The 19,798-nt window shown below is 35.1% G+C and overlaps 3 protein-coding genes and 1 long non-coding RNA gene across 11 annotated transcripts in view; 2 read left to right on the top strand and 2 right to left on the bottom strand.

Annotated features, from left to right (window-relative positions):
• The window catches only part of LOC126698560 (MDIS1-interacting receptor like kinase 2-like), a 119,612-nt gene that overhangs the window by 38,901 nt on the left and 60,913 nt on the right, over positions 1–19,798 (bottom strand). For 2 of the 5 annotated variants that reach the window (XM_050395870.1, XM_050395875.1), the window contains exon 2: positions 9,996–11,773. The exons of 1 other annotated variant lie outside the window; for it this stretch is intronic. In XM_050395870.1, the coding sequence (XP_050251827.1) occupies positions 9,996–11,773 (1,778 nt within the window). Of the gene's footprint in view, positions 1–8,512; positions 9,241–9,497; positions 11,774–19,798 lie in introns of those variants that run through there. 2 more of the 5 variants (XM_050395868.1, XR_007646506.1) reach the window with 2 other exon arrangements.
• LOC126698561 (uncharacterized) overlaps positions 1–19,798 on the top strand; it is an 80,366-nt gene that overhangs the window by 8,879 nt on the left and 51,689 nt on the right. The gene's annotated exons all lie outside the window — the stretch shown is intronic.
• On the top strand, positions 204–2,638 carry LOC126698563 (uncharacterized). The gene is made up of 2 exons (XM_050395881.1): positions 204–1,551; positions 2,270–2,638. The coding sequence occupies exons 1-2, from the start codon at positions 358–360 to the stop codon at positions 2,282–2,284; spliced, it is 1,209 nt and encodes a 402-aa protein (XP_050251838.1). The 5' UTR covers positions 204–357; the 3' UTR covers positions 2,285–2,638.
• LOC126698564 (uncharacterized) lies at positions 16,423–17,636 on the bottom strand. The gene is made up of 2 exons (XR_007646507.1): positions 17,537–17,636; positions 16,423–16,758 (listed from the first exon to the last, which is right to left on the bottom strand). It is a non-coding gene; the product is annotated as an uncharacterized LOC126698564 (long non-coding RNA).

Raw genomic sequence — 19,798 nt, 5'->3', positions numbered from 1 at the left:
GAGATTGTATATAGTCAAGTCAATAACTACTACATTTAGGGGTAATTTTATTTAGATTCAATAAAAATATTACTATTAATACTTTTATTTTTATTATTATTATTACCATCAGGCATGACCGCCATAACATAATCCTATTCTTAGGCTCCTAGTATACCCAAAAAAGATTTAAAAATAATAATATCAATAATAAATAAAAAGTAAACCCTAAAAATTGGGATGGGAATTTACTTTTTGCCAATGCACAGAACTAAAATTCACAAACCCATGAATCATAGCTTAGTACTCGTACTACTCGCTGAAGAATTATTCGGATAACCAACCCAGTTCGTCTGAGGCAAACTCGGTGAGTCAATTATGTTTAGCTTTCACTCTTTCAGAGAGCTACTATTGCTCAAACATAGGATGACCCAACTGGGTTTTCTTCAGCAAAATGCTTTCTTTATTGTGAAATCGTATGCATCAACAGGTTTGTCTGAATCAAAACACCAACAACAGCAACAAGAAAAACATTCTTTTACAGTGTCTTACCTCATAAACTCTTGTGGGTTGTCCTCAAAATCTGCTATTTTAGCATCACAGAAGGTACAGTTGGGAAACCCAGATAGACCAGACTCGGTGCTTAGTCTTCTCAAAGAGCATGGGTTTACCAATACCCAAATCGCCAAACTTGTCAGAACGCACCCAACGTTGCTTTTATCTGATCCTGGGAAGACCCTTTTGCCCAAAATTGAGTTTTTCCTTTCTAAGGTAGGGGTTTCAAGCTCTGACCTCACTCGGATTCTCACTTCAAGTCCTTTACTATTGGTTAGGAGTTTAGAGAACCATCTTATCCCCTGCTATAATTTCCTCAAGAGTGTACTTGTGGTGGACGAGAAAGTTATTACAACTTTGAAGCGGTCACAGCTTTCTTTTCTATTTGATGTAACTAATAATATGGTTCCAAATATTGCACTTCTGAGAGAATTTGGAGTACCTGAATCAGCCATCTCTTTCTTGGTGACCAATTTTCCGGGTAGTGCGTTCATTAAACATGCTAAGTTTGTTGAGGCTGTCCATGAGGTTAAGGAAATGGGATTTGATCCTTCGAAATCGGTATTTGTCCGAGCAATCCAGGCGATTTTGAAGATGAAGAAGCCAATGTGGGAATCTAAATTGGAAGTTTATAAGAGGTGGGGTTGGTCCAAGGATGTAGCTCTGTTAGCATTTAGAAGGAATCCAAATTGTGTGCTTTTATCAGAAGAGAAGGTCACAAAAACAATGGACTTCCTTGTACACAAAATGGGTTGGCCGTCAGCAGACATTGCTAAAAATCCTTCAGTTCTAGGTTTAAGCTTGGAGAAGAGGATTATCCCTAGGTGTTCAGTTGTTCAAGTTTTGTTAGCCAAGGATTTGATCAAGAATAAGTTCTCCTCAGCAACCTTTTTACTACCTAGCGAGAAGTGCTTTTTGGAAAAGTTTGTGATTAAATTTCAGGCCAATGTTCCTCAATTGTTGGATGTGTATCAAGGTAGGATGGATCTTCTTGATGTAGGAATTCAATCGGAGAAGGTACGTGGGATGGAACAGTAATAACATTTTGACTTCCAGTTTAATGTCTTTAATAATTTAAAGTTGGTTAACATTTTTTCATTGATTGTGATTTCCATAGAAAAAAAATTTGAAATATCTAGCTGTGACATAGTTTGTCAATTCCAAAGTCACACACTTATCACTCCTTGTGTTCAACATATTCCCTTTCCTTGCCACCCCAAAAAAGGAGGATTTTAAAATAGGAGTCTCTCTGTTACAGAGGGGATGAGTAATTATGATGGCTTTGGTATTTGATTGTGTCCTGTTTTAAGTGTTATGGATCTCTTAGCTTGATCCCAAGATGATTATATCATATATCTGTTGCTTATGGGACTTGTCATGCGCTCAAGGCACAAAGTGCTATGCACCCAGTGAATTCACCATTATGCCTACACTACATGTATTGTAAGAATTAATGGCGAATTTGGAAAATTTTGAATTCTCTTAACAAGTCATGTTCTAAGCCTCAAACTAGATAGAGAAATTGGTAGCATTCTTGAATTGAACTTCTGTAAATGGCTGGTGTTTCCTGCTGTATTGCTGCATATTAGACTTCAACCTTTTGTGCCCCAAATCCTGTGATTTTAATTTACTGTCTTTAAGTGCATTGTTAGTTTTGTTGATTCTATTGGTATCAAAATTTATGGGTGTGCATTGCATGGATGTTTAGTTCTTAATGTATGTAATGTGATCACAGACACGTCTCTCATAAGTCACAGGTTGACTTCTTCATTGCCACTGCCTGGAACTATATTTCTACTTGGTGTTGGACCAAAAGAGAAACACTGCTGCTACAACAGCTGCTAACACTACTACCCAGATCAACAATCTAACCAACGACAGGGCTAAAGAAATAATTTTAAACAACATTTATGTATATTGTGTCTGCTGTTTTTGTGGTGCAGGAATCCTCTCCATTTGAATACTCTGGTACTGCGTTGTTAATTAATTAGAGGAAATGCAAATTATTTAGGGATGTACCCAGACTAATCAAGAGAAGAAAACTGGGTATCTAATAAGTACATCTATTTAAGGTATTTTATGGCAACTTCCCAAGTCATATGGATTTCCGTTCTTCTTTATCCTCAAACACCGCCTCACGGGCATTACAAGGTTCAGAAACCTTGTGTATTGCCTTTTAATGAAGCTATGCATACTCTGATTTACATTCTTTTACGAGGTTTGTAAGTTTGGAGGTATATGAGAGTGGAATAGAAGATGTTTCAGTTTGAAGTTAGGAGGTAGAGTCCAGTAGAGTAGAAGGTATGAGATATGAGAAGCATAGAGGAGAGGGGAGGGGAATTGTATCCCAGTAGTTTAGATGTTTCAAAAATTAAGAGGGAAATAGATCTCTCCCCTTGATTTGAATGTATTAAAAATTAAATGGGGAATAAATAGAAATGATAAGATATCACCAAACTAGCTTGGAGAGAAAGCTTGTCCATTGATTTGAATGTATTAAAATTTAAACGGGGGATAAATAGAAATGATAAGATATCACCAAACTAGTTTTGAGAGAAAGTTTGTCCATTGTTCTTTGAGCCTTTTAGCCTGTCCCACCCACAGGCCACAGCCATATTGGCTTGTTTCTGCCCAGTAACCATGAGGTGTCCCATTCACAACCATGTTGACTTGTGCATGCTTTTCAAGAAGCATCGTGGGAAGATGGCTAAGTTTAACCAGAAGCCAAACATTTCCACTTAGTCAAAGGATAACTTTGAGCAGCCAGAAAAGAAAAAGGACGATAAGGATGAGGAGATTCTGCAGTTCATATGCTTAATAAGAAAATTCAGCAAAACATAAAAACTTGTTAATAAACAAATAATGAGATTAACTAGAGGGAAAATGGTTAGCAAGTCATCAACTTTCCAGGAAGGAAATATAAGGGGGAAAATAAAAATCTGGCAGGTTATGGTAGATGAAGTAGTGTATATAGTGAAAATTAGGTTCTTTACATGAAGAACTATGTATATGTATTTGTATACAATAAAAAAGATATAAAAACTATAAACAGGTATCTCAAATGACAAAAATATCTATATAAACCTCACTGGTGCTCAACCTGGGGTGACCCCTGCATATACTCAAAAGAAATGAAAGGACAAAAAAAATAAAAAGATTGGTTTTCTTGGGACATCAAGATCCAACATTCTCATTTACTAATTACTGCATGGGATGGGACCAAAAATATTGTACAATACATACCAGGCCTGGCAATACCTTTGCCAAACACTAATCACTACTCAACTTCTGGTGCCAATTTGTACTATTTCTGAAGCCTGTAAGCTTGCGAATGGTTATCATGTCTAATTGGTCGGATAGGCAAGCTTGGATTTGAGCTGATAGTTCTTGTGCCACAAAACTCATGTGGATCTTGCCTCTGGAGAGTCACGCACACATGCTAAGGCTATTGTCACTAGAAACACCACTTCCTCTGCTATTTGGCCTGTAGGTGGTGGATGTCCTTTGTCTAGCACATCCTTTAATAGAATTTCTGCAGTGTCTGAAGTTGATGCCACTGTTCTCGATTTAAATGACAAGGAAGATAGGAGCTCCCTTGGGTGCCTTCCCATTATAACTTCTAATGCTACCACTCCAAAGCTATAAACGTTACATTTATCTGTTAATTGCATTGTAAGCACAAGTTCTGCACAATTATAAAACAAATTCAATATAATCTAATGATACATTGTCACCAAAACATCTGCCGAACTAATCAATGTTGACAAATTTACAAGACACAAGTATTTGGCAACAGGATATGAAAAAAGTTACTAATATGGGAAGCCTTCTTTTCATTTAGGGAAACATTTTTAGGCCAGAACAATAATTTAGATTCTAGAAGTTATATTGTTAGCTTACCTGGAGCCATGTAGCCATAAGACCCAGCAATTGTTGTCCAATTACTCCTATCTGGGTTCAACAATCTTGCAATGCCAAAATCTGAGAGTCGTGGCTCAAACTTAGACTCGAGCAATAATTCACAGTTATGTCTCGGTGCACAATTGGTGGAAAGCAATCATGGTGCAAGTAAGCAACTGCATGAGCCACACCTTGCACAATTCTCACCCTTGTATCCCAGTTCAGCTCCACTTTCCCTTCAAACCCATACAATGCATTTCCCAAACTGCCTCTCTCTACATATTCATAGACCAAGTACATGTACCCCCTCATCGAACAGAACCCATAAAGCTTAATGATATTCTAGTGCCTAACTTCTATCAACACACGAATCTCAGTCTCAAAACTTTGGCGATTGGCTGCTGGTATGCCAGTGGAGTCTGACATGTTGAACCTTTTAACAGCAACAATTTGACCTGTTGGCAATGCTGCTCTGTAAACGGTTCCAAATCCACCTTTTCCAATGTAGTACTTCTCATTGAAGTCCTCAGTGGCCTTCACAAGATCCCCAAATGTGAATTTACCTTCTCTTTCCCATATCAATGACTCAGAGTTCACATCAGTCTCTCCAATTCTTCTGCTTTCTTCTTCAAAGAATTTGGCTTTCCAGTAAAATATTATGAATACAGCAACAATAATTGTAAGCAATAAAAGGCTGCAAACCGGAATGAGGACAGTATTAGAATGCTTTTGCTTTGTGGAATGTGTGTAACAAGTACTTAGTCCTGCTGCATTTCCACACAGACCTGAGTTTCCGAGGTATGCATTTGCAAGTGCCTCTTCGAAAACTTTACTAGTTGGGATTTGACCTGTTAACTAGTTATAAGAAAAATCAATGAAGCTAGGGCGTAGACTAACCATGCTCATAAATAATGCCGGGATCTTTCCTGAGAGCTGGTTATGTGAAATGTTAGGACTTTCCAATGATGTAAGCTTTGCCAGGTTTGAAGGAATTGTTCCTGAGAGTGAATTGCTGCTGAGGTCTAACAAGACGTTCAATGCAATTAAATTACCAAGTTCAGATGGTATTTCACCCGATAGGTTATTGTTGCTCAATTCCAAGCTCAATAATCTCCCACAATTCCCAAGCTCTTTTGGTATGTTCCCAGTTTATTTGTTCTCAGACAAATCAAGTTCCTCAAGCTGAACCAAACTGCCTAGGCTCTGAGGAATCTCTCCTATCAGAAGATTCTTGCTCAGATTGAGCTCAAACAGGCTTAGATTTCCCAATGCACTTGGAATTTGCCCAGACAATTCATTTGAGTCAAGAATTAAAGAGTGCAATTGAGTCAACCTCCCAAGCTCAGCTGGGATTTCACCCAAAATTTTGTCTCTCCATCTCTAAATTGGTTAGAGATACATATTCTGCCCACTGCGGTGAGATAATGCCAATAAATTGATTGTCATTAAGAGAAATGAAATAAAGATTTGGATGAACCCCAAATGCATTTGTGATGTTGCCATTGAAGTTGTTCCCATCAACCGCACCCTCTCAAGTAGGGAACAATTTCTCAAGCACTCAGGCAATGGCCCTATGAAGTTGTTGCTATTCACTGTGAAATTTTGAAGACTGAAGCCACTACACAATTCAGGTGGTGTTCTCCAGAGAAGCTGTTGTTAGAAAAGCTTACGCTGTTTAGAGAAGGACTAAATTTCCCACAATTGCTCGGAATATCACAGGCCAATTCTACTCTAACTAGAAGCTAATCAGATTGGGATGTGCTGAATTTGATGAATGTAATAAGTGAAAATTTTCCTGCAATTTAAACATGCGTTTTATGCAACTTATTTCATGATAATCCATATATACGTACCCCATATCAAGATGCTTAATTAGGGGTGTGATTTAATTAGATTGGAGTTGGCTATAGGGCTGTAAATTAATGAATTAACCAAGCTATTTATGAATAGCTCCAACTCGGTTCTAGAAAAATCTTGTTTATGTCTGTTTGTTTAGTAAACAAGTTAAGCTCAAATCCAACTTTAGACTTGATTATCAAGCAAATCAAGCTCAAATATAATAATGTGTTCATGAACAAGCCGGTGAACATGAGGGCTTGAATTAAATATATATAATACTGTATATTTATATGTATACTTGTCTAAAAATATACTGTATTTATATAAACTTCAAATTGGGTTGTACAAGTTTGTAAATTGATTCATATGATATAAAATCATTATTTGTAGTTTTTCATAACATAATTAATCAATTTGTAGGAAAAATTCATAGATTTGTGAAGAGGTATAATGTTTTAGTCATTATTTTACTATATATAAGAAAATAATAAGTTAATCAAGTAACTTGATTTTACTATATATAAGAAAATAATAAATTAATCAAATAGCTCGTGAACAAGCTCGAGCTTAGCTCGTGTACAAGCTCGAGCTTATCTCGTGTTTAAAATAAAATTAAATAAAAAAAACATGAACTTTTAATACTCGGCTTGACTCAGTTTGTTTAATCATTTTGTACATTTTGAATTTGTAAGATGTATCACTTATTTCAAAATTTTTGTACATGAATGTGTTGAGTCTAGTGTTATTCTGCATGTACTAAGATAATAATTTAGATGATTGTAAATGCAGGTGTGCGGGCAATAGGAGTCGTGTATACGTGCATGTTTTACAATCACATGTCATGTCTCTCAGTGGTGGCTCCAGGAATATTTTCCAAGGTGGTTATTAAGAGACTTAAATTACACAAAATTTAAATAAAAGAGAACTTCATATATTGACCCAAAAAAAACACACACACACACTCACACAAATGCATAAAGTCTTATAATTTCTTTCTACAATTTTTTTTTTTTTTGAAATTTTTGTATGATAGTCTCATTATCAATGTTACAAGTTACATCTCTATCAAAATTTTAGTTAAATAAAAAAAATTTTGGGAATTTTTTTTTTTGTTTGTAAGGACCTAATATATTGTTAAGGGGACTAAAGTTTAAGGACAAAATTTGGTTACAAACTTAATTATACTCTAAGGCTACAACTCTTATTAAATAAATTAACATGGTCAATTTTGAAAATCTAATTGTTGAATTGCATGTTCTTTAATTTTTAAATTCTTAAAACACATGTCAAATTTCATATCAATTGTATGTTATTTACTTTGGTCTATAAATTTATTTTTTATGTATAATTTTAGATTATAAAAATTCGAAATTTAAAGATTTGATTGATGACATAGTTATTAATCTTTGATTTTCTTGAAATTTTGCAAATATAGAGGATATAAGAAGAAAATGTATCTATTTGTGAATTTGTCAAAATTCACGTACAATAAAAAAAAAAAAAAAAAAAAAAAAAAAAAAAAAAAATTAAGTAGAGCTATAGCCTTAATTTACAACCAAATTTGTTACCAAATTTTGTTCAAAATTTAATTATGTTGGGTCTAAAAAAATTTAGGGTGGTCACAAATATTTTTTAAGGGTTAAAAAATCATAAATTTTTAAAATTTATATATAATAAAAAAAAAATTTCAGGTCAGGGTGTCCTGTGACCACACTAAATTGATCGTAGAGCCGCCAGTGATGCCTCTCGATAATTATATAAAGAGCCATAAAGGTTTTGGTATTACATGAGGTTGCGATGGGGAAGTTCAAAACTTTTTTTTTTTTTTTTTTTTTTTTTCAATTACAACGTAGGAGGAAAGATTCGAACCTAGATGTCATAGTTGTAGGTACACTAGGAAGTACCAACCAGTATGGTTTTCAAACTTTATTGGTAGCAACGCTATCAACATGATTCTAACTCAGAGGCCTCTCATTGAACGCTTTCCAACCGACATTCATAGGAGCATACATACACTTGTTCAAAAGTCAACTTTGAGCAGCCAGAAAAGAAAAAGGACAATAAGGATGTTGAGATCCTTTAGTTCATGTGCTTCGTAAGAAAATTCAGCAAAAAATAGAAAATGGTTAGAAAACAAATAATGGGATTGACAGGAAAAATGATTAGGAAGCTAAGTCATGAACTTTCCTGGAAGGAAAGACAATGGAGAAAAAGAAAAAGGTTTTCTGGTACAAGTGAATTTAGGTTATGACATGCGAAGTATTGTATATAGTGAATCAGATTAAGTACAAGAAATACTATCTAAGAAGTATACATGTGAATACATATATTAGAAATGAAGATTGCCCTCACTACTGCTCAATTTGTGGTCAGCCCCACATATTATTCAAAAAAACTTAAAAAAAGAAAAATGAAAAAAAGGCTTATTGTACAAGGGACCTCTAGGTACAACGTTCTCATTTACTAGTTCCTACCTAGAAGCTAGAATGAGATTAAACATCTTGAACAATCCATTCCAGGCCTGGCAGTACCTCATCCATACACTAATCAGTAATCACTACTCAAGCTTTGATTCCAATTTGTACTATTTCTGATGCCCTGTAAGATTGCTAATCGTTATATTGTCGAATTGGTCGGACAGGCAAGCTTGGATTTGAGCTGATAGTTCTTGTGCCACAAAACGCATGGTGGGTCGTGCCTCTGGAGTGTCACGCACACATGCTAAGGCTATGGTCACTACAAACACCACCTCCTCTGCTGTTTGGCCTGTGGGTGGTGGGAGTCTTTGGTCTAGAACATCCTTTAAAAGAAATTCTGTAGTGTCTGAAACTGGTGTCGCTGTTCTCGACTTTAATGACAAGGAAGATAGGATCTCCCTAGGGTGCCTTCCCATCATAACTTCTAATGCCACCACTCCAAAGCTATAAACGTCACATTTATCTGTTAATCGCATTGTTAGCGCAAGCTCTGCACATTCATAGAAACAAAAATTTCAATCCCACAATGAAACGTTGCAATCTAAAACATCTATGATACTAATCAAAGTTAACAAATGAAAGAAGAAAGAAATACATTTGAAACTAATCAAAGTTAACAAGTGAACAAGGAAAGACATGCATTTGGCAAAAGGATAAAAAAATAAAATAAAATAAAAACGCATACTAATAATATGAGAAGCCTTCTTTTCTTTTTGGGAACATGTAGAAGTTAGATTGTTAGCTTACCTGGAGCCATGTAGCCGTAAGACCCAGCAATTGTTGTCCAGTTACTCGTATCTGGGTTCAACAATCTTGCAACGCCAAAATCTGAGAGTCGTGGCTCGAACTCAGACTCGAGCAATATGTTATTCACAGTTATGTCTCGGTGCACAATTGGTGGAGAGCAATCATGGTGCAAGTAAGCAACTGCATGAGCCACACCTTGCACAATTCTCACCCTTGTATCCCAGTTCAGCTCCACTTTCCCTTCCAACCCATACAATGCACTTCCCAAACTGCCTCTCTCTACATATTCATAGACCAAGTACATGTACCCCCTCATTGAACAGAACCCATAAAGCTTAATGATATTCCGGTGCCTAACTTCTGTCAACACACGAATCTCAGTCTCAAAACTCTGGCGATTGGCTGCTGGAATGTCAGTGGAGTCTGACATGTTGAGCCTTTTAACAGCAACAATTTGACCTGTTGGCAATGCTGCTCTGTAAACAGTTCCAAATCCACCTTTTCCCACGCAGTACTTCTCATTGAAGTCCTCAGTGGCCTTCACAAGATCCCCAAATGTGAATTTACCTTCTCTTTCCCATATCAATGACTGAGAGTTCCCATCAGTCTCTCCAATTCTTCTGCTTTCTTCATCATGGAATTTGGCTTTCCGGTAAAATATTATGAATACAGCAACAATAATTGCAAGCAATAAAAGGCCACAAACCGGAATGAGGACAGCAATTAGAACTGTATTAGAATGCTTTTTCTTTGTGGAATCTGTGTAACAAGTACTTAGTCCTGCTGCATTTCCACACAGACCTGAGTTTCCAATGTATGCATTTGCAGGTGCCTCTTCGAAAACTTTACTAGTTGGGATTTGACCTGTTAACTTGTTATAGGAAAAATCAATGGAGCTGGGGAGTAGACTAACCATGCTCGTAAATAATGCCGGGATCTCCCCTGAGAGCTGGTTATGTGAAATGTTAAAACTTTCCAATGATGTAAGCTTTGCCAGGTTTGAAGGAATTGTTCCTGAGAGTGAATTGCTGCTGAGGTCTAACAAGACATTCAATGCATTTAAATTACCAAGTTCAGAAGGTATTTCATCCAATAGGTTATTGTCGCTCAAGTCCAAGCTCAATAATCTCTCACAATTCCCAAGCTCTTTTGGTATGTTCCCAGTTAATTTGTTCTCAGACAAATCAAGTTCCTCCAGCTGAACCAAACCGCCTAGGCTCTGAGGAATCTCTCCTGTCAGAAGATTCTTGCTCAGATTGAGCTCAAACAGGCTTAGATTTCCCAATGCACTTGGAATTTGCCCAGACAATTCGTTTGAGTCAAGAATTAAAGAGTGCAATTGAGGCAACCTCCCAAGCTCAGCAGGGATTTCACCCGAAATTCTGTTTCTTCCCATCTCTAAATTGGTTAGAGATCCACATTCTGCCCACTCCGGTGAGATTATGCCAATAAATTGATTGTCATTAAGAGAAATGAAATAAAGATTTGGATGAACCCCAAATGCATTTGTGATGTTGCCATTGAAGTTGTTCCCATCAAATCGCACTCTCTGTAGTAGCGAACAATTTCTCAAGCAGTCAGGCAATGGCCCCGTGAAGTTGTTATTATTCACTGTGAAATTTTGAAGACTGAAGCCACTACACAATTCAGGTGGCAGTTCTCCAGAGAAGCTGTTGTTTGAAAAGCTAACACTGCTTAGAGAAGGACTAAACTTCCCAAAGTCACTTGGAATATTACCTGAGAAGTTATTGGTGAAAAGAGAGATTCTCTGTAAATTACTGAGGCCAGATATGGTATCTGGCAATTCCCCGTATAGTTGGTTAGCGCTGAGATCAATAATTTGCAGCGAAGTCATATTTCCAATTGCTGGTGGGATTGTGCCAGTGAGATTGTTTAAGAAAAGTTGTAAGGTCTGAAGGTTTGTGAGGTTCCACAGTGCTAGAGGAATTGGACCAGACAGGTGGTTGTTTGATAGGTCTAGTTCTGTCAAATCTTTCAAGTTACCTACCTCAGCGGGAATTGAACCTGTGAACGTATTATTGAACAGTAAAACAAGTTGGAGCTTGGTCAATAGGCCAATTTCCAGTGGAATTTTGCCAGTGAAAAGATTGTTCTGAAGCTGCAACGAGGTTAATTCTGTCCAATTGCTGAAAAAGTAAGGTGAGATCTCACCTGAAAGGTTATTAACAGATAAACCCAAGTCGGTAATTTTGGTCAAGTTGGTTAAAGACAAAGGCAATTCCCCAGTGAGTGAATTGGAAGCCAGGGCCAAGTAGGTGAGTTTAGTACAAAAGCCTAGCTCAGAAGGGATTGTAGAATTCAAGGAATTCCATCTAACATCGAGATGCGAGAGCTCTGTCAACTGACCAATTGAAGAGGGAATTTTCCCTTCAAATGAATTGTTGTACAGTTCTACAATTTGAAGATTGGACATTGACCCAATATTTTCAGGAATTACACCACTGAACTTGTTTCGTCCTAGATGAAGATCTATGAGTTTGGAAAGCTTGGTGATGTTTGGGGACACTGGTCCCTGGAACAAATTGTCAGTTAGATTAAGGTACTCAAGCTTGTCAAGATTGGTAAATACCATTTCTGGTACTGTTCCATTCAACTGATTCTGTGCCAAATCCAAGTAAGTCAAGTTTTGGCAATAAAGTATAAATCCTGGGAACCCAGAAGTGAGGTAATTATAACCAAAGCTAAGCCAGGTCAACAAAGGCATGGTCAAGAACTTAGACCAGTCAGGTGTTTCCAAGTAGTTTGAACCAAGGTCTAAGTGCCATACCTTTTGAAGATTTCTGAACTGATAGGGAATTGTACCAGTAAGATAGTTGTTGTAGAAGCTTACGTACTGGAGCTTTGTTAACTGGCCTATTTCCGAAGGTATAGGTCCGCTGAGATTGTTGTTGCTGAGGTCAAAGCGAGTGACTTCAAGAAATGGAGTGAAGTTGAACTGGGCTAGTGTTCCATTGAGTTTGGCGCCAGAGATGATTATTTCGGAGACTGTCCCGGTTGAGTCGCAGACAATGCCATTCCATTTGCAAAGGTTGGTAAGGTTGGTAGAGGACCATGAACTGAGAAAAGAAGAAGGGAGGAGGCTGTTTTTCCATTGGATAAGAGCTCCTGCTTGTGTTGCAGGTGATGCTATGGTCTTTAGTGAAAGTAAGGAGAGCAAGAAAATGTGAAGGAGTAGAGGAGAAGACTTTAGAATTTTTGCCATGCTTGGTTTTTATGTTTCGCATGTTATGCCTCCTGATCTAGTTTACTTTTAATAGCGAAGAGAGGTGGAGATATTTCCAGTGGTATGAAAGTGAAACTTTTGGCATCTCAGTCCACATGTTAGGAAGTCCTTAAATTCCACGAGAGAATGTTCAAATCTGATGGCTTAATAAGATTTACATAGTTTTGTCTATTTTCTTAGAAGTAGAAAAGGTGAGAATTGAAGATGGGATTAATTCACTTACAGGCCAATTTTACTCTAACCAGAAGCTGATCAGATTGGGATGTGCTGAATTTGATGAATGTATCAAAGTGAAAATTTTCCTACAATTTAAATATAGGTTGTATGTGACTTCTTTCATGATGCATACCCAATTAAATCCTTACCCACATACCCCATATCAAGATGCTTAATTAGGGGTGTGATTTAACCAGATTGGGGTTGGCTGTTGTTCGTTTTGCATATTTTGAATATGTTCCATGTAACATGTATCACTTATTTTAAAATTTCTGTATTTGAATGTGCCGAGTTTGGGCTGCATGTACTAATGTAATGATTTACATGATTATAAATGTATGTGTGGGTTAATACGAGCCGTGTATACATGCATGTTTGAATATCACGTCACATGTCATGCCTCTTGTTAATTATATAAAGATTAAAGAACAATATAGGTTTTGGTACTACGTGGTCTCTAATTTCCTAGATATCACAAAAGCGTTGAAAAGTCAGGTTGCCTAGAAAATGGTTAGAAAACAGTTAATGAGATTAACTAGAGGAAAAATTATTTGGAAGTCAAGTGATGAACTTTCCAGGAAGGAAACACAATGGAGAAAAAGAAAAAAGTTTTCTGGTACAAGTGAAATTAGGTTATGGCATGTCAAGTATTGTATAAGAACATTCTCATCAAGTCTTGTATATGCTATAAATTCTATTTTTTAGCATCTTAAACCCAAAAATCCACTCCATCAAACCTAGTAAATGCTATAAAATTTGCAATACTGCTACAATGCACTCTCATTTTTGAGAGCACACTATAGCAAGATTGTATAATATTTTATTAATTTATTTATTCTCTCTCTCCAACTCTCTGTCTCCCACATCTCTCTCTTTCTCTGGTTCTCTCTCCGTCTCCCACATCTCTTTCATTTCCTCACTCCCTCTCTCTTTCTCATTTCCTCACTCTCTCTCTCTCTCTCTCTCTCTCAACAAGATCGTATGTTTGAGATCGGCTTGGTGGCGAGGAGTACGGCGTGATGGCGTGAGATCGGCGTCGAGGAGATCGATGTGGAGACCGGTGTGGAGATCGGCGTGTTATGTGTTTTCTTGTGGTTGTTGTGGCCGATGTCTTGTGGTTCTTGTGGCGGTTTTTTGTGGTTCTTGTGGTGGTGGTTTCTTGGTGGTACTTGTTGTGATTGGAGCTATGGCTGTAATGTTTGGTGGGTATTGGTGGTGCTTGGCAACGGTTTTGATGGGGTTGAGATTGGGGTGGTGGGTTTTGGTTGGGGTTGAGAATGAGGTGGGTGGGAGGTGGTGGGTTTGAAGCAAAGTGAAAAGTCAGAGCCAATGATAGAGATCAACAGTCTGAAATTCACGTTCCCGGGAATCGACGGTCATCCTCCACCAGGTTTCACTCCTTTAATCAAAGATTTCTCTCTCTCTTCACTCCGGTGATCATTGCCTCCTTGTTGGATCCAATGACATTGGTTCATTCTATTGTTTCTTTTTTCATACTTTGTTTTTTCGTTAATACTAATCTTTGTTTGGTTTCCCAGAAAATGGAGGGAAAGAAAAATCAAAATTAGAAATTGAGATATTAATGTATTGATTTTTAGGTTCAACTAGTCACTAACCTGTGCAATGCACAAGATAGTTAAATTTAAAATCACTTACATTTATAAAATCAAAGATAAAACAAATGTGTGACTGCATTAAAGATAAATTAATATAAATGAATCTTTTTTTTTTTTTTTTGAATCTAAATGAATCTAAATGCTTAGAAAGGCTTTTAGAATAATTTCCCAAAAATTGAAGAGACCAATTTGATACTGTTAAGGTCTAAAAAATAATAATTGTGACTTCTTAGGATCAAACATGCTATCTACTATAGTCAAACCTAAAACACTATTATGCCATCATAAAAAATAAAGGATTTTCAAATTTTAACATAAATATCATTCTAGAATTCCATCTATTCTTTTTATTCTTCTTAAACATGCACCTCTAAATTCTAATTAACATGGAATATGAGCTTAAATGAAATCAAATATCAATAAGAGCCTAATTAGCCTAGCAAAAATAAACTAAAAGAAAAAAGAGAATACAACATAAAAATAAAAATGGTAATTTTTTTTATAAAAAAAATCAAGGCAATGAGAGAATTTTATGCAAAATCTACATTCATTTTTGCACCAACAAATCTATACGACTTCATATTACATATAAATTAACGTTATTTTCTAATATAAATTATTACATATAAATAAACCTCATTACATAAATATATTCTACACTTATATGATTTTGGAGATCATTCACCTAACAATCTTCACCCAAGCATCCTCTTTCTAGAGTCCCATATCTTTTCTTTAAACCTACATATGAACAATTTTAAGTGAAATAGTTTTAGCCGATGAATTCGAGTAAATAAAAGTCACTTTTGCCCAAATCTAAGTGCCCTTTTTTTCTCCTTTTGGAGTGTGGGTGGGTTTTGCCTTTTCTAATTGCATGCTCTTACCATGCAAAACCAAAAACAAAAGATCCTAGAGTTTCTTATTTTTCAACATCTTATAGCCTTACACATCATCAAATACCATCAGCATGAGATGTTAATTCTGTGAAGCAATGTGAAAAAGAGTTGGAAGACATTATCTGGCAAATTGACTGAAGCCATCCTGTTCATGTATTCATTGCATGCATGTGTGCAAAATAAAAAATAAGTTTTGTTTTCTTTGCTCACCATGACCAATATATATCAATCTTAATTGAGCACATATGAGTTCAAAATAAAGATAGCAATATCAATTTTTGTCTTCGGTGATTTTTCACTTTCATCAACCAAGACCATTTGTTATAATGAGGAGCTACGTCATTGTAGAGTTTATATATGGTATAGAATACGAGAAATGGCAATTGACAACACAGCCACATGCATCTTATTTCATTCATATATACTTTAGTTCATCTTATTCGTTCAAGTCAAAATTTACTTCTCAAAGCAATGAAGGGGACACCACAATGATGCAGTCATTTACAGTAAACTTAATCCAAAAGTTCAAACTCTGAATCTGAGTATCATGAATAACCTAAACTTGAAACAATAGATTTTCCATGAAAACCGAACAAATTATGGATAGAATTTGAAGCATTCAAAAGCATCAATCATTGCTTTTTTATAATAGAAATATAGAATCAAAATGGGTAAAATACTATTTTGGTTCCTAAACTTTATCAAAAGTTTGTTTTTCATCCCTGAACTTTAAGGAGTTCATTTTTCTTCCCTAAACTATTGAAAAGTTCGTTTTTCATCCTTAAACTATTGAAAATGTTTTATTTATGTCCTTAAACTTTACTTTTCATCCCTAAATTATTGAAATCAGTTCCTTTTACATCCCTATTTTTGTCTCTAAACCATTAAAAAAACTCTTTACAAAGTTTAGGGATGAAAAAAGAACTTTTTAAAGTTTAGGGACGAAAAACAAATTTTTGTCAAAGTTTAGGGACCAAAATAGTATTTTACCCAATCAAAATTCATGGCTATGTATAGTAGATTGCTTTATAGTTCCTATGCTACAATAAATTCCATGATAATTGTTATGCCAATTCTTTGAAGATAAAAAATCTCACCAAAGTGTACTTATAGGAACTTGTTTGGACTCGTCAAACTTCATAAGGTCGGAGATGTGAAACACAATTTATACATTATAAATAAATTGAAACTAAATAAAACTCACCAACATTCTACCTTTTCATATTGGAAAACCTATCAGCATCAGCCATTGCAGTTGGCTTTGATGCTTCAACAACCATTATATAGTCCTAGGACATCATTCCAAATTTAGAGGTTAGAGCAAATGGCTAATAATTTACAAAGGGGCACAATAATCTCATAAAATCATAACAGTACATTTAAAAATATAAATAAAAAAATAAAAAGCCTACCTATTATGACCCACAGCCTCAATTCTCCCTTTTTTTTCTTTATTTTGTTGGTAATACTGCTCTTTGATGAAATCAACAATAAGCAAAATTAGTCAAAGCAAGCAATGAAAAGCCTACCTATTATGACCCACAGCCTCAATTCTCCCTTTCTCTTTTTATTTTTTTTATTTTTTTATTATTTATTTTATTGGTAATATTGCTCTTTGATGAAATCAACAATAAGCAAAATTAGTCAAAGCAAGCAATGAAAAAAAAAAAATTAAACCATTCGTAGGAAGTGCAAAGCAGCCTATAAACAATATGCACAAAATTTGTTGTCTATCATAGTAAATGACATATTAGTCAATTCATGGAGTCATAAAAGTAGTTAAGTTGTCTACAATCAAATTAATTTTTTATTTAAATAAATATATTTGGGAAATTTATATTATAATCAAATTAATCATTTACATAGAAAAATTAATTTTTTACAACCATAGTATAGCTACTTAGATTTATCACAACATGAGGATGGGAAAAAACTTTGAATGGAAAGATTTCACATCAAATTTAAAAGAGATTTCATTGAGCATATGTTTTGCAACACCAAAAGAACACCTATAGAATAGATTAATTCAAAGCAACCCAAAAAGAAGATTCAAGAGAAAACACTAACCATTTCATCTCATCAAGCAATTAAGTTCCCAACAGATAGGCCCATGAGTACAGGATATTGGCCAACAGCTTTGATGACCTCGAAATAAACTAAATTTCTGCATTTTGATTAAACAATGAGAAAAATAGTATAAGACCCAAGATAAATAAATAAATAAATAAAACAAACAAATTTCATCAAATAGTAGAGAGAGAAACCACCCCTTTAGAACCAAACACAATCCTGAACATCTACTAGATTAATGAATGACTTTAATTACCAACCTTAAAACTATTAAAGGTAGCTTTTGCTTGCTTGCCAATTCAAGATCTGTCAACCAAACCAAAACTCACAATTGGAGAATGTATATGTTTTCTAAAATAATAGAATCAAAAGAAACCTAAAATCAAGTTCAAAGAATAGGTGCCATCCAAAGAAGTCAGTAATTCATTTTAAGTTGGAGAAACATAATCCAAAAAAAAAAAAAAAAATTTGTTGGCAACTTTTGTTATATTGTATGAAAAATGCCATTTTAAAAAAAGGCCAATGAAACATCACTTAAGAATTTTATCAAACTATTTGTGCACATGTAACACTATGAAATTTATCCAAGTTTAAAGTAGGGGTTTAAATAGTAGCACGAAAATTATGAATTGATGCATAATTCAAATGTAATAACAAAACTCTAAATAATCACTATCTAACACAGCCAATTTGCTTCAAAATAAAGGATACCATTTAACCAAATATTAAAACAACTTGCTAAGCATGGCCTCCAAATTATTTGCAAATTAAAGATTTATCAACCAACTAATTATCACCATAGTCTCCATATATATTCACACATCCATTTCTTGATCCCAAAAAAAACTACTTTCTATTCTTCCCATATGTTTCGATTTGCATTTCCACGAATTGGGCTTTATGTAATACTACAAAATAAGTAAAAATTCTTCAAATCCCACGTTTAGAAATAAAACATTTCATTCATATAGTAAATTTCAACGAAACCCACCAAACAAAAAAGAAAAAAAAAGTTTTGATCTTTGGAGTTATAAACTTGTTGGGAAGCCTTTAAATCATTGTGCAGGACAACTCAGTTTTCTAGGTTGGAGAAACGAACAGCCTAGGAGGCGATCATCAAGACCACTCTCTCCTTCAACAACACCGTTGTCAATAGCTCCAATTTAAATAGCTCGGATTCAACCATCATGCTTCTTCATCATTGTTAGATTCAAAGAAAGGCGAGAGGTAAGAAGAAGGAAGGGTTGTAGAATGAGAGAATGTGCTTTGGCGTTTTAGATAGACGGACAGAAAGAAGAATGTAGAGAGAGATAAAGAAAGAAGTTAAGGGAGAAGGAATATGAAAGGTACAAATTTGTTACTTCTTAAAACCGGAACGTTGTGTTTGTTGGTTTTTAAGGGAAAATGTTAGTGAGAATTAGATTAAGAGTTTGAAACTGTAGGTTTTAGCAAAGATGAAGAGAGAAATTGATATAAATAAAGATATAGATATATAGATATAGTGGTGGAAATTATGGTGGAGATAGTGGTGGGAATTAATAAATGGGCTTATGGTGGAGATGGTGGTGGGAATTAAATTAATAAGAAGTAGGCTTTATAGTGGAGATAGAGGTGAGGTTTGTAACTTCCTAAAGCCAGAACGTTGTGTTTGTTGGTTTTTAAGGGAAAATGCTAGTGAGAATTAGATTAAGAGTTTGAAACTCTAGGTTTTGGCAAAGATGAAGAGACAAACTTATATAGATATAGATATAGATATATAGATATAGTGGTGTGAATTATGGTAGAGATAGTGTGGGAATTAATAAATGGGCTTTATGGTGGAGATAGTTGTGGGAATTAATTTAATAAGAAGTGGCCTTTATGGTGAAGATAGAGGTGAGATTTATTCTATTATTTTAAAATTGATAAAATCTATTTTTAAATTGTTGGGAAAATACAAAAAAATATTAAGGAAATAACATGATTGTTGACATGGCTCAACGTGAGCGTAGCAACATTAAATGCTACACTTCAACTTTTAGTAATATATAGATATAGATTATAATGGGGTTCATTCAATTTTTGTTCTTTTTCACATTCAGAGTTTCCATGAATCTCTGTTTACTTGCCGAGAAAATGGAGGAAAAGAAAATATAAAATTGGAAATAGGGATTTTGATGGTGTTTTTCTTGGGTTAAATTATAATGGGGCTTGTTCAAATTGTATTCTTTTTCACTTTTAGAGTTTCTTTTATGCTCTGCTTACTTTAATGCTTTGTTT

This window comes from Quercus robur, chromosome 9, assembly GCF_932294415.1.
Source record: "Quercus robur chromosome 9, dhQueRobu3.1, whole genome shotgun sequence".
Classification (NCBI taxonomy): domain Eukaryota; kingdom Viridiplantae; phylum Streptophyta; class Magnoliopsida; order Fagales; family Fagaceae; genus Quercus; species Quercus robur.
Note: the sequence above shows the minus strand (reverse complement) of the source record. Positions and strands in the feature narration are given on the sequence as shown.

Coding starts and splice junctions, on each gene's coding strand:
- LOC126698563 (XM_050395881.1), top strand. CDS start 358: ATGTTTAGCTTTCACTCTTTCAGAGAGCTACTATTGCTCAAACATAGG.